Consider the following 15,518-nt stretch of genomic DNA (forward strand, 5'->3'; position numbering starts at 1 on the left):
CACTTTTACTTCATAATTATTTGCATTTTACAACTAAATTTCATTTAACATGTTTAAGTACATTTTCATTTTTTGATATTTGAAGGGGGCGGCGACCCAGCGCCCTGTACTGGCCGGCCACCACTGGTAAGATCTATACTTAATAATATACACACTCCAGGGAAGGCATGCTGCCGGTACGGCTTCTTTGACACCAATATGTGTGCAAAAATTAGGAATATAATTTAAAATATAAAGGTCACTTAATTGCGTTACCAGGAGGACTGTGCACTGCCAGTCTGTCAACTTAGCCTTGAGACATGTTTGGCTCCATATAAGCTTACAGTTGCTGCATTTTTTTCCAAGGTATTTTCATGGGTCTTTTGAAGTTGCTAATAAGTCGAGCTAGTTAAAACAACCAAAATATTGAGAACAGAAGTTGACATGACACCAGACATCATGTTGGTACAGAGGGAAGGGGAAAGCTTTTCTCAATTTCTTCAGTGGCAAGTGAGGCTGGTCAACCCTTCTCCATCTTTCTGTTGAATGTTTTCGATGGCGTTGTCTTCTGCGCGGGGAGACCGTTTAATCGCTTCAGACCAGATATGGTCTGATGAGATTGAACTATGGTTTTAGTTTCACTTAGTGCTTGCCTCTCCTTGTTTTTTTCCCTTTCTTCAGTTTAGCTTAGTTATCCAGAACAAGTCACAGGGCACAGTTTGTCTTTATAGGGTGGCATGACTCAGGAGATAGAGCGGGTCATCTAGTTAATTGGACGGTCGCGGGTTTGATGCCCGGCTCCTCCAGAGAGCATGTCGAAGTGTCCTTGAAGAAGGCAAGATGCTGAACCCCCACCTGCTCCTGATGAGCAGGTTGGCGCCTTGCATGGCAGCCTCCTCCATCAGTGTGTGAATGTGTGTGTGGGTGGGTGAATGTGAGCCGTACACTGTAAAGCGCTTTGAGTGGTCAGTAGACTAGAAAAGCGCTATATAAATGCAGTCCATTTACCATTTACCATTTTTCATTTGTTTGCACAACATGACCACTTGCCTTGCAGTCAGGCATATGTTGCATTGACATGGGCCGTTTATTATCAACGTGATAGGAGCCTTACTGCATTTGGTAGAGTACCACATACTGTGATTTTTCACAAATGTATTACAGCTTTTATTCTTAGATTTCAATGAAATTTACAGGAATGCACAGATTTTTTTGAAACAGGCTATCTCTCCACTGTCCAGTATTGAGTACTAAATCTTTTTGCTAAATGCTGTTAAATCAGAGTCAACGAACCACTAAACAATGCAACATGCTAGATGCTCCTCACCCCTCATAACCAACTAAATGAACACCGGCCACACAGGTAAAACGCTACCGTCTTCTCGCCACACCATGCAAGTTATTTTGAGAGCTGATTTGCCAAAACTCATTGTATGCCTTTACTGTTTGAATATGGTCTGTTGTGTGTTTTTCTGGAATAGTATTTGAGGCTCTGTTAATGAAATACTAATAGGACATGATCAATCAATATGTTATACTGCAGTACCTTACTTAACATTTATGTGATTTGATAATCCATTGTGTACAAAATTTTAAAAAAATAATCAGTTTTCATAGTTTTTTTTCAGTTTATCACGTGAAAATCATAATTCCCATGTTAAATATCCCGACTGTGTCTTTGACCAAGTAAAACCTTGAAAAATAAAAATATTTAGAAACACAAATACATTGAATCCGTTTGAATATCCAGATTAGTTTCCTTTGTACTTGAGGAAAATGTAAGGACTGATTTCAGGGTAGACCACGTAAAGTTGGCTTTGATACCTTCAGTCAAGTACAAATCAAGTAGATAATGTTGTAAAGTCTATATTTGATAATTCAGTGAGGTAGGAACACAAGTCATGGTTTGGTTCTTGCCTTTTGACTGATTTTTGTGACTGACTGTTTTGCAGCAGATGTCAAGCTGTCGAAAAGGAGACAACCCTTTGTGCCATATGCCCTACGCAATCATACGGGATGCACCATGTGGTTCGCCACTCTCACCACCACCCCTACAAGGTGTGCGCACACATTGTTTAGATATTTTCAGTGGGTAGAAACATTCTAAACACCCCTGTTAAAATGGCAGGTTTTTGTGATGTAAAAAAAATGAAACCAAGATAAATCATGTCAGAACTTTTTCCACCTTTTAATGTGAAATTGCAGCCCATAAAAATAAGATGAAAAACAAACTGAAGCCTTTTAGGAAGAAAAAAAAAAGTACAATAAGCTGGTTGCATAAGTGTGTACACCCCAAAACTAATACTTTGTTGAAGTGCCTTTTGATTTTATTACAGTACTCAGTCTTTTTGGGTAAGAGTCTATCAGCTTGACCATCTTGACTTGGCAATATTTTCTCACTCTTCCTTGCAAAAACTTTCCTGATCCATCAAATTTTGAAGGCATCTCCTATGCACAGCCCTTTTCAGGTCACCTCACAGATTTTCAGTTCAACTCAGGTCTGGACTCTGGCTGGGCCATTCCAAAATGTTGATCTTCTTTTCGTGAAGACATTCCTTTGTTGAATGCCAAAGGTCACACTCTGGATCTGGTGTGCTGTACTGGTACAACTCCCCTCCATTTGAAGTGCTTGGACCTTGCCGTATCCGGCCATTATGCCATCCACTTTAATGTTCCTGTCCCCCTGCCCAGGCAACACAAAAAATGTACGATCACATTCAGGAACATCAAGACAGTGAGTGTACCAGCCCTGACCGACATGATAGTGTCTAATCTAACCTCATATCCCCCCGATACCACGATGAATGGCCTGATAGCCCACTACAACGCAGCCTTTTCACTCAGCCTTGACTCTCCTGCCCCATCAAAACCCGGTCTGTCTCCTTCTCCCATCCTGCCCCCTGGTTCACCACCAAACTCCACATCATGAAGGCCACTGGTCGTTGACTGAAGAGGCTCTGTAAAAAGTCTTGCCTCACTGTCCATCTCGAGGCCTTTAAAGACCACGTGAAGACCTATAAAGAAGCTCTCTCCTAGGCCAAAAATGCATTACTACTCCACTATCATTTGCAACCAGCAAAATCACCCCAAAATGCTGTTCTCCACCATCAACCGACTACTTCGTCCCCTTGATGCCCCCCATCCTTCAGCTGCCCCTGACCTCTGCTGCAAGTTCCTGGACTTCTTCCGGGTCAAAGTGAATTCTATCCACCAGCAGCTTCTGATACCTGCCCCCTCCCCCCCATATGCACCTCAGTTGCAGGATGTTGTTCCCCCTGCTGCGTACCTATGTAAGTGCTACCTCTACTCTTTCTCCCCTGTGGATGCTCTTCAAGCTGCAAAGTTGGTCACCGTGGCTAAGGCTTCCACCTCTGCCCTGGACCACATGTCCACCGTCCTGGTCAAGGCATGTTTACCTACCTTGTGCCCCATAATTGTCGACATTATCAACTCCTACTTGGAATCTGGTATGGTACCCTCCAGCTTCAGAATGGCTGCAGTCACCCCCATCCTCAAAAAGCCAGGCCTGGACCCAGATGACCTCATTAACTACTGGCCGATCTCCAACCTTCCATTTCTCAGTAAAATCCCAGAAAGAGCAGTTGCTGCCCAATTCCATTAGCACATGTCCAACCATGAACTTTATGAGCCCCTCCAATCTGGCTTCAGAGCATACCCCAGCACGGAGACTGCCCTTATCGAAATCACCAGTGACCTACTCATTGCAGCTGATTCCATTCACATCAGTAGTCTCATCCTCCTGGAACTCTTGGCAGCCTTCAACACCGTTTCCCACACCATTCTTCTCAGCCACTTATCTGAATACCTAGGCCTCACCGGTGTAGCTCTCTCCTGGTTCCAGTCATATCTCGCCAACAGGAAACATTCTGTCACCATCAGAGACTCCAGTTCCACCCTAGCCCCAGTCAACCAAGGCATGCCACAAGGCTCCGTGCTTGGACCCCTCCTCTTTACTATCTACATGCTCCCCCTTGGTCAGATCATCCGCCACCATGGTTTAATTTTCCAGTGCTACGCTGATGACACGGAGCTTTAGCTCAGCACTAGACCATCCTCTCAGCTCCCCCCCACAATCCCTTGTCAACTGTCTCCACAAAATAAAAATAATTTTTTCCCCTAAAATATTTCTGATTGATTGTCATCATATCTTTATAGGTTGCAATTTTACATTAATGGTGGAAAAAGTTCAGACATAATTTATCTTGGTTTCATTTTTTTTACATCACAAAAACCTGCCATTTTAACAGGGGTGTGTAGACTTTTTATACCAACTGTAGGTAGTACAATAAGTGTTTTGGCTTTTGACATAAATGGAAGCACAGGGATTTTTACAAGCCTTTCAGTAATCACTCCCCCTCCACCACTCAACAGGCTTTCAGGTGTTGTTGCTTTGAGGAATTGACTACATTTTCCTATTTGTATGTTAGGAAATATAGTGCAAATAAATAGGTTATGTAGTACGTGGTTTCATCACCCTTTCAGTTCACTTTTAACTATTATTGCTATTACCACAGCCTGTAGAAGCAAATGCACTGATGTTGATGTTGTTTAAGACATGTATATATGTGTTAAATTAATGAGATGTACTGCTCAGTTGACGATCATAACCTTTGCCAAAGGTTAAAGCTGAAATCTGTGATATTCATCCCATGATAAATGTTTATGTTCTCCATGTGTATGGTGGAGCCAGCCTCCATAACACTACCAGTCATTTTCACCATAGTTGGAGACACTCTCCAGTCTCCGTATACCGCTGTTGAAATATTGTGACTGGGTAGGATGAACACTGGTGCAGCAGCAAACATGTACGTGTTGGAAAAAAGACTGAGACATGATGCTGATGTATCCATGACAACCAATATGACTGTACAACATGTTCCCATATAGTGTGATGTAGTTTGTAATACATTAGACTGTCTGTGTTAGCTTTGGTCCCAGGATCCATTTTTACAAGGGTGGGAACTGTTTACTGCTTAGCTGATGGCACAGCAGCCACAATGGCTGCTACGCCTTGTCTGTAGTCCTGCTACACCTTGTTTGTAATCCTGCTACACCTCATTTGTAGTCCTGCTACACCTTGTTTGCAGTCCTGCTACACCTTGTTTGTAGTCCCAGAAAATCAGAGTTAACAGGTCTGTTTCTCTCTGCCTCTTACATCCACTAAATCACAACACTGTTCTGCTGGAATACTAGCTGTCTGTCCAACACCACCACTACATCATGTTTCAAATGGATAAAATGAACACTTGTTAATGGAGAAATGTCGCGGATTGCAGCTTTAACCTTGGAGGGTAATGTCAGTTTGCTGTCCACATTCACGAGACTTCCATGACATTGTTCTGCTCGTGTCCACAACAGGGTGGCGCTGTCTCACAGCAGCAGTGTGGACTCCATCTCAGATACACATGGTCCTGGGACAGACGACACGCTCAATGTCAGCCAGTGGAGAGAAGTGCTGCCAGGGGAGGAAGTTCCTTTTGAGTTTGAGGCTCGGGAAAAACTGCGCCACAGGTATAATTTGTACACAGCTGTACGCCGATACGGCTCCTTTCAAATGTTGAGCTGGAATTTTGGCTGATCTTCCCCTTGTCAGTGCTCCTCTTCTCCAGTAGGATGTTAATCCATATTGACGGAGCCTTCATCACACACATTCACTTCATAAAATGAAATCCTATGGAGCTCAGCCACATATGTAAACATTTGCAAGTTTTTGGAAAAGTTTTGTTTTGTGTGAGTATCTCTTCCAGTCCTGACCTCTGAAACGCCTCCTCCTTTTTGCAGACACACGCATGAGCTGAAGTTACATCAGCTCCTGGTGCGCGTGGGTGGCTGGGAGCAGGTCAAACCCGTGTCCGTTGACAAAGTGGGGGTCTTCTTTCGCTATGCAGCTCCAGACCGGAATAATCCCTCCAGCACTGTAGGTGCTCCATGAAATTTGCCCTTGAAAGTCAGCTGGTGTCAAGTGTCAAAATTATAATACAAAAGTGCAAGTAAAAGTAAAGTTGGTGATCTTAAACTTCCTGTATCTGTCTGCCTTACACAAAAAAAACAAAAAACAAAAAAAAACAGGTTGAGTTGATTTTAAAATTGAATGTTCCTCCTTCACCTTTGCAAAGGTTGGCAGTCCAGTCAGTAGGACCAACATCATTCACCCACATGTCTATGTAAGTCTTGCATCGTCTTTATTTTAGATCATCAACAGGGTGAAAAGCATGACAAATACCCATTTAGGTTGACTTTATTTTCTGAATGTTGAATTCATGAGGGGAAGTGATTGAATACCATGCCATGTAAAATCTGACGGTGATTTTGACTGCTGCTTGTGCGAATCTGTTCTGTCCCCCAGTTTTCGGCTCTTCCTCCGGTGCGAGTAGTCTTCTCCATCACCATGGAGGGCAGCGCCAGGAAGGTCATCACTGTTCGCTCAGCTCTCATGGTGAAGAACAAACTCGATGTTCCTATGGAGGTCAGACTGGACAGCCCTTCAGCTCCAGACAGTATGTTTGCATGTATTGTATTTGGTTCATTTTTTCCTCTATTTTGTGTTAATTCGCTAAATGAAAATATTTTTTGTTAGAATCCATATCTTAAGCACATATTAAGTGAGTCCACCACTTAGTTAATGTAGTCAGAAGATTGATGTTTGAAAGATCATTGCTTGCTTATCAACATCACCCATGTGAAGAAATAGATTTTATGAATTAGGAGAAAATGTACTATTTTGGGAGATTTTGAGACTGTATAACTGATAAATAAGATTTTCTTGAATTGGAGCAATGAATGGGGGAAAAAAAAGAAGAATAAGAAACGAGGTAGAACATACTCTCCACAGAGCCAGTTGTGCTGCCACCAATCCTGCCTCGTCAGGCTTTAGCAGTCCCTCTCCACCTGACGTCGTGGCGGCTACAGGCTCGGCCAAAAGGCCTGGGTCTGTTTTTCTGTAAGATGCCCATCCACTGGACCAGCGTGGAGAGACCCGGCGAGGTCAGCAGCAGCAAGAGGGAGTGTCAGTCAGCCGACTTTGAGGACCACCTCAAACGCAGCTTCAGGTAAATTTGGTCAGTCACATTTGGTCTCTCAGCCCTGTGGTTTGTATAACGCCATCTGAAATCAAATTTCCTCTCTAAGGTTGGGTATCATTAGGAATTCATTGACATCGATACTGATGCTTGATGACGCCACTTAACAGTACCTTATTTTGTCATGGTGTTAAAAAGACGTATATTACTACTGGTAATTGCCAAATGTCAACAAAACCATCATATTTGATGAATAACATTTTCATTGTTGGTAACAACCAGACATCAATATAATACATATATAATATAATATGCATTACAGCAGCATAATGTCCCGCCACATGTACACTAACAAACAGCTTTGGAGCATTTCAGTTTTTGTTGACACAAACTCCAACCCCCCCCCTTTTTTTTTTTCTCCCCAATTGTACTTGGCCAATTACCCCACTCTTCCGAGCCATCCCGGTCGCTGCTCCACCCCCTCTGCCGATCCGGGGAGGGCTGCAGACTACCACATGCCTCCTCTGATACAAGTGGAGTCACCAGCCGCTTCTTTTCACCTGACAGTGAGGAGTTTCACTTGGGGGGGTGTAGCGCGTGGGAGGATCACGCTATTTCCCCCCCCCCCCTCCGAACAGGCACCCCGACCAACCAGAGGAGGTGCTAGTGCAGCAACCAGGGCACATACCCACATCCGGCTTCCCACCTGCAGACACAGCTGATTGTTTCTGTAGGGATGCCCGACCAACCTGAAGGTAACACAGGGATTCAAACTGGCGATCCCTGTGTTGGTAGGCAACAGAGTGGACTGCTACACCACCCGGACGCCCTGACAAAAACTTTTAACAGTTTTTCTGTTTAAAAATCGTACTAGGGCTGACCCAAATGCTTTGAAGGTTTGAAGCCTTAAATTGTTGCCGTGGTAATTGACGGCAAAATCAGTATTCTAATTTTTTTTTTTTTTCCCCCTGGGAGACGGTAAACAGCAGTTGGCAATTCAGCACGGGAAAAACAACAAACTACACGATGGAGCCGGCAAGACGGCAGTAAACAACAGGATGATGGGTTGCTATGGTGATATTGTATTATTTGCAGAAAAAAACTAAATTATATCGTACAAAATTGTTTTGTTTGTTTTAGATAATACTCAGTAATGCACACGTACACACACACACGAACCACATAATTAACATTGTGTTTTATTTTGGGTAGAAATAAAAAACAACTACCTAACTAATTTAACTTTGGATGGCAGTGCCGTCTGCCATTGTTGGCATAACTTGCTGGTGTGATCTGAGTCTACCTTCCTGCTGTCATCCACAATAATGACATCTGGTGTCCAGGTGAACACAGCATGCTGGCTCTCATCTCTTCTATGCCCAGTCCAACATCATAGGATGTGACTTAACATCTAGTTTGGCAATGTCCAGAAAGTCAAGCGTCTGGAAAAACTTCAAAATTTGTGAAGATGATCCCCCCCAAAAAGCTGAGTCTCAGCAAACATATGAACAATTCAGTTTTTATAGTCTTAAGGCTGTAATTTATTTAATTTGATTATTTCACAGTCAGTCCCCCACCCCCCCACCCCACCAATCATAGTGAGTACTTGCTGCCGAGTATTCAAAGCCAGAAAAGGTATTCAGGACAGCTCTATCTGGTATGATGCATGACTACTCTCGGCTGATCATATCACTGTGGAATATTACTTCTGTATGTTTATATGACCTGTGGCGCTGATGAAAAGACATGTTCGTACAGACCTTATCAGTCCAATCAGCAACTTCCACTTTGGTACTGGTACCTTTAAAATATTGGTCCTCGGCACCCATCCCCACTCCCTTTTTCACATCCATTCCACTTCATCTCCAGGTTCTGTGTAGTTATCAAAAAGGAGAACTATCCGGAGCAACAGCCTGCCAAGAGAGTGTCCGGCAGTGCCAAGCAGATCTACCGACAGCCAGGCCACACCATCTACCTGCTGCCCACCATGATGCTGGCCAACCTCCTGCCCTGTGACATCAACTACTACATAAAGGGTACCTCCATCAAAGGCTCCCTGAAGCCGGGAAAAGAAGCGGTGCTCCATGCTGCTGACACCTCCCAGAACATGGAACTAGGTCAGATGTTTGTACTTTTACTCTTAGACCTCAGACGATGACTTTTAAACAGATGACCACAGTTAATGGACTGTCAAAATTTGAGGGTGAAACAGCAGTTATGCCAAGATGCCTGTAGCTCAATTGGTACAAAGTTCTACTGGGGATCAAATGGGGTTCACCAGCCAAAACCCACAACTTAACAGATAGTGGTCAGTGTCTTAACCTGGGAACACACTAAATGATTTAAAGGGTGATTATAACCCCGATTTGGCCATAACAACTGATCATTAAAATCATGGTAAGTCTGTACAGGTCTGCACAGAATAGTTCAGGTCACCATTGAAAGTCAGCGTACTTTATCTTGGAGTTTGTGAGGGTTTAGGATTCAAATCACTTGCCTCCCAATCGAGTCTTGACCAGTCAAAGCCGTTACGATTTTTATGACTAGAATCTGGATAAATCTGAGCTCATCGGCAAGTGTGTCTTCATGACTGTAGTCATAACCAGTGTGTTTGTCTATACAACTATAATCCTTGAACGTCAGTTGTTGGTGGCACGTGGGCCCAGTGGTTAGCGCTGTTGCCTCACAGCAGGAAGTTCCTGGGTTTGAACCCCAGGCCATCCCAGGTCCTTTCTGTGTGGAGTTTGCATGTTCTCCTGGTGTCTGTGTGGGTTTCCTCCGGGTGCTCCGGTTTCCTCCCACCATCAAAAGATATGCATACTACTACAGGAATATCAACTAGGTAAAGTCAATACTCCCATCTGTACCCCTGACCAAGGCAATGGAAAGAAGACCTGGAGTTGGTCCCCGGGTGCTTCATCACTGGAGTTGGTCCCCGGGTGCTGCATCACAGCTGCCCACTGCCCCTATACAATAGGATGGGTTAAACGCAGAAGACAAATTTCATTGTAACCACACAACTGTACAATATCAAAAATAAAGTGGCTTTCTCTCTTTCTTCTTCTAAATGAGAGATGCTGAGTCTTTTCCAGGTCGATTAGGACTTTAAAAGTCTTCTAGTATGTTCCCGGCTTTATCCTCATCTCCCACCTCTGCTCTCTTCTCTTGTAACATTCTTCATTTGCTCCCTGTAGGAGTACAACTGGAAAACTTCCCTGTGTGCAAAGAGCTGCTGATTCCCCCTGGCACGCAGAACTATGTGGTACGCATGCGGCTGTATGACGTCAACAAGCGACTGCTCTGTCTGACCATCCGCATCATCCTGAGAGCACAAGGAGCTCTCAAAATCCTCATATCTGCTCCCTACTGGCTCGTCAATAAGACTGGTAATGTTCAATCCTACCAGATCTATTAATGTAGCACATTTCTTACATGACCATGCAGTGTACTTTAATGAGAACAGATTAGAAAAACACATAAAAGATCACTTTGTACCTTTTTTTCTGCCTTTATTTCAGAATCAGACATTTCTAGTATAAAAGATGTGACATAAAACTCCTTGTTGAAATGTACTTCCTTAACCCTGTTTTCCCAGGCCTGCCATTGATTTTCCGCCAAGACAATGTGAAGGCCGATGCAGCAGGCCAGTTTGAGGAGCATGAGTTAGCCAGGAGTCTCAGCCCGCTGCTATTCTGTTACACCGACAAGGAACAGCCCGCCATGTAAGATAACCGCATTCATCTCTAGCACCTTCACTTCCCACGTCTGTACAGCGGATCCTTATCTACAGTCCCTGTGATTCATCTATGTAGGTCTATTTCAGTCAGTCAACCTAGATACATGACTGATTACCTCCCTAAAGCTGCTAATGCTGTTTTCTGTGCGAAGCTAAACTGTTCAGAGATCTGTGTCCTACTGAGAGCCTGTTTACTACCAAGTTAGATCAAGAGTCTCAAAACTGGAACAGATTATTAAGGTAACATACACACTGGGAGACTGATGGCTGAAAAGTGGGAAAGTTGAAATCAACTGGAAAGTTAATTCCCGGAATTTGCCATTTCTTCCTTAGTGCTTCACCTATGAGTGTCATCCTTTGTAGAAAATAGAAAAAAATGAGCTCGCAAGAGTTCTCATAGTTTTTCAAAATGAGCTCATTAGCAGCAGAATAAGGAGCTACCAGACATTAATAAAGATAACTCACATGCCCATGAAACAAAAGTATGAATAAATCACTGCATTTATATAGCACACTATTAGTCCTAGTACACACAGCACGTTACAATGAAATACTGCGTCACATTGCATTATGGGTGACCCCAGTTGATGTCAAACTAACCCCAACCCTGGCAAGATTAATGCAATGCTCAGGGTATATGCTAACACATCACCAGGCATTGCAACAGGTGATTGAACTACACGTAACCATAGGAGGTGTGTTAAGAACAATTAAGACCTTCACATTAGAAGAGTTATGTACTTTAACAGAAAATGGATCAGGAAGGAGCCACTGACATGGGCCAACTGACTCCAGTTTGTATGTTGTAACACTACATCACATCTGGTTCCCAGCTGATGCTTTGTTTGTCTGTTGCTCTGCTTGCTTTTAACTTTAATAACTTTCAACAACTCCTTGGGACCATTAGACTATTTTAATTGATTTATGGTTTACCTCTATTATTGTTTTATTGATTTTCGATCATCGGCTCCTGCACTGACTTGATCGCACTGAAGCCTCCGATTCTGTAGTGCTGGGGTTGTATGTGGCTTGTTTCTAGCTTGTGGCTAAGCTAACCAAACGATTTTGCCAACTTTGCTCTGTGAGGACTGTGTGCTACTAAAGAAAGCAAATGGAAAGATCGCTGACCTTGAAGAGGATGTTCGACAGCTTTCTAATGAACTCCATAAGAAAAACTCCCTTTTAACCAGCTTCATGGACGTGTCTTCTGGGCAGTCCAAACGGAGTGCCTCTCTCAGTGCATCCATCCAGAACACAGCTCTGTGGGACCCCTCCACTTTCCACAGTTTTCCTCCTGCTCAACACCTAACCAGCAGTCATCCTGGGCCGAGGTGGTGGTCCGTGGTAGCAAGAGAAGGTCGGACGGGGCTGCCTCCCCTCCCTCACTTAAGCCTCTCCAACCACTACGTCACCCTGTCTGACGACGCTCCGGTCCACCCAGCCAATGTTCCTGCGGTTCCAATGTGTCCCAATCTGGAGCTTTCTGCAAAAATGGCATCTCCCAACACTGAAGCTTCCTCGCTAGTGGCTAGCAGTGTTCAGGTGGCTCACCATACAACTGTGAAGCTAAGACAGCAGCCCTCATCCCCAGTGGTGACCTCCTCTTCCCGTCATAAGATCCTGCAAGAGGCCGTGATTAGACGCTCTCAAAATCCTCCTTGCCCTGAGCCCCCAGGGAAATCCATACTCAGAGCTGATGTTGCTGCCTTGTCACAACACTTGCTTGCTCGGACATCATATTCCCAGTCGGCGATTTCAACACACAGTGTGGATTGTGTACTCTCCTGCCATGAGAACCCACAGCCGACATCTCCTCGTCCCCTTTTCTCCCCAGCCACATTAATAGTTGGGGGATTCTTTAATCAAGAAAATCTGTTTTCTCAATTCAGCCACACATTGTTTCCCTGGAGCCACAGTCCCTGATCTCCTGGATAAGCTCCCAGGGCTGCTGCGCTCACTCTCGTCCTCCACCAATTCAGTGGTTGTTCATGTGGGAACAAATGGTGCTGCTCATCAGCAGTCTGAGTTACCCAAAAAGGATTTTATTGAACTTTTCAGCTTTTTAAATACTTGTGGAAAGTCTGTTTTTATTTCAGGTCCTATTCTGACATTGACCGATGAAGCAAGGTGTTTTAGCAGGATCCTCAGCCTACACACGTGGCTCATCTCCACCTGCAGAGCTCATAATATAGGTTTTATTGATAATTTTAATCTGTTTTAGGATCTTTTCTCCCTCTTCAGAACTGATGGAGTCCACCAGAACAGGCTGGGTAGCCGAATGCTAGCAGCTAACCTGCAGTATGCCATACTATCCTGCTCTCATACTATCCTCCCCACATACTATTCTATTCTTCACATGACTGACTGTTTGCATCCCACACTTCCCTCCCAGAACCTCCGTTTCCGCCTACGATGGCATCCCACAGTACTGGTTTACCTGCTAGCTCCCCCCACTGGCCTCATCCGTCATTAACCCTCTCAACGGGAATTTTCCCTACACAGACTATCATTAGGCACTGAGCCTCTTATCCACACGACATATTACGACGTGACCAGCATGTAGACCACAGTGTACTAACTCTGCTAGTTAAATCAGCCGTTTAAATGTGCATGACCTGTCAAAAGTTTGCCCTCTACGATATCCAGTCTATTACCAACAAAGCCGCTGTTGGCAATGACGTCGTCACAGAGCACAAACTGGACTATTTATGTCTCACAGAAACCTGACAGTCACAGAATGACTTTCTACAGCTAAATTCAGCAACTCCACCAGGATTTGTTTACATACGCAAACCTTGGTCTTCGGGCAGAGGAGGCGGCCTTGCGCGGATCTATCGCGATGGTATAAAACTAACGCCACTCTCTCTACCTGATCAATCTGAGTGCAGTGTATCCGAATATAATCCTAATGGGGGATTTAAATGTTGATTTTGATAACACTGACAATATGTTCACTTAAGATTTTAAAGCAATGTTAGATTGCTTTGATCTAACACAATATGTCAACTTTACAACCCACACCAACAGTCATATCCTTGACTTAGTTTGCTATTCTGGCATCGTACCATAAAGCATCACCTCTGCTGAGCTATCCATCTCCGACCATAAAACGGTTATTCGACACCAACCTACTGCTCATTAAATCAAGAGTACATCATACCATAACATACCACATTAGATATATTAATCCAGATGATCCTAGAAGTTTAATTACCTCAAACCCCATTCCTGCTCCCACCGCCTCACTCCCTGATCTTATGGACATGGACTTCTGCAATAATATTTTATCTTCTGCATTTGATACTTTAGCCCCCCTGAAAACATGCATTGTCTTATTTGCCCATACTGCTCCCTGGCGCACACCTGAACTACGTCAGTTCAAGGCTATAGGTCGGCGCCTTGAGAGGCTTTGCACCAAGACTAGACTTGCTGTTCACAAGCAGATGTATTCAGCTCATACACTCCATTACAAAAATGCTCTTTCAACAGCTGAAAACATCATATTGTGCAAATATCATCAGTACAGTTGAAGGGAATACTGGAACTCTCTTCTCCACAGTTAAAAGGTTACTAAAGCCACTTGAAACCAGTATGACCAGTAACCTTTCTAATGAACAATGCTCTGCTTTTTTGACATTTTTCAACTCCTAAATTAGTACCATTCATGAGCAGCTAGCCTCTGCTAACATCATGCAGACTGACTTACCATCAGGAAGCGCCATGAAACTGTCCCTATCCACTATCCTATGTGACTTCAGTCTTCCAACTGAAAATTGCATTTCTGAACTTATTACTAAGTCTAGCACCTCCACATGTCACCTGGACCCAATTCCCATAACCCTAGTTAAAACATGCCTGTCCTCTATCATCTCCCTGATAACCTCCATCATCAACTCCTCTGTCCACTGGTACAGTTCCCCCTTCACTGAAGGTTGCCATATTCGGACCCACTCTGACAAACCTTAATTTAGATTCTACTGACCAAAACAACTACCAGCCTATTTCCACATGCCATTCATCTCCAAAATCCTTGAGAGGGTAGTTGCATCTCAACTCCAGATCTACCTTGATAACAATAATCTCTTTGAACAATTCCAATCTGGCTTTCACCCCAAACGGCACAGAAACAGCCCTTGTTATGATCACTAATGACCTCCTTCATGCAGCTGATGCCGGTCTACTCCCTATCCTCATCCTCCTTGACCTCACTGCAGCCTTTGATACTATATCCCATCAGCTCCTCATGAATCATCTGGCTAGCATTGAAGTTGGGGGCACTGTGTATCAGTGGTTTGCTTCCTACCTTATAGACAGGACACATTTTGTACAAATTCAGAATTACCAATCAGGAAGTTTGGTAGTTCCTCATGGAGTTCCAGAGGGCCCAGTTTGGGGCCACTCCTGTTTATTATTTACCTCCTCCCTCTTAGCAACATCTTCCGGCACTATGGTATCCATTTCCACTGCTATGCTGATGATACACAGCTTTATGTGTCCACTAAGCCCACTTCCATTCTCCCCTCCAGTACCCTCACTGCTTGTCTCCATGATATATAGATACGAACGACTAACAATTACCTGAAATTCAATGGTAGTAAAACTAAGCTACTCCTCTTTGGCACTAAGTCTACACTCTCAAAATCAAATATTTGCTCACTCCCCATTGCTGGAGCCACCATACCTGTCTCCGCTCAGGTTAAGAGCCTTGTTGTTGTCTTAAATACTAACCTTTCCTTTTCCAGACATGTAAACAATGTCTCCCG

The 15,518-nt window shown here is 43.9% G+C and overlaps 1 protein-coding gene across 1 annotated transcript in view; it reads left to right on the top strand.

Annotated features, from left to right (window-relative positions):
- Window positions 1-15,518, top strand: part of vps13d (vacuolar protein sorting 13 homolog D) — an 88,680-nt gene that overhangs the window by 51,853 nt on the left and 21,309 nt on the right. The window contains exons 41-49 of the mRNA XM_056275532.1: window positions 1,932-2,037; window positions 5,359-5,511; window positions 5,782-5,917; window positions 6,117-6,164; window positions 6,347-6,497; window positions 6,833-7,049; window positions 8,889-9,136; window positions 10,214-10,405; window positions 10,615-10,741. Coding sequence (XP_056131507.1) covers window positions 1,932-2,037; window positions 5,359-5,511; window positions 5,782-5,917; window positions 6,117-6,164; window positions 6,347-6,497; window positions 6,833-7,049; window positions 8,889-9,136; window positions 10,214-10,405; window positions 10,615-10,741 — 1,378 coding nt within the window. The remainder of the gene's footprint in view (window positions 1-1,931; window positions 2,038-5,358; window positions 5,512-5,781; window positions 5,918-6,116; window positions 6,165-6,346; window positions 6,498-6,832; window positions 7,050-8,888; window positions 9,137-10,213; window positions 10,406-10,614; window positions 10,742-15,518) is intronic.

Source organism: Lampris incognitus, chromosome 2 (assembly GCF_029633865.1).
Source record: "Lampris incognitus isolate fLamInc1 chromosome 2, fLamInc1.hap2, whole genome shotgun sequence".
Lineage (NCBI taxonomy): Eukaryota > Metazoa > Chordata > Actinopteri > Lampriformes > Lampridae > Lampris > Lampris incognitus.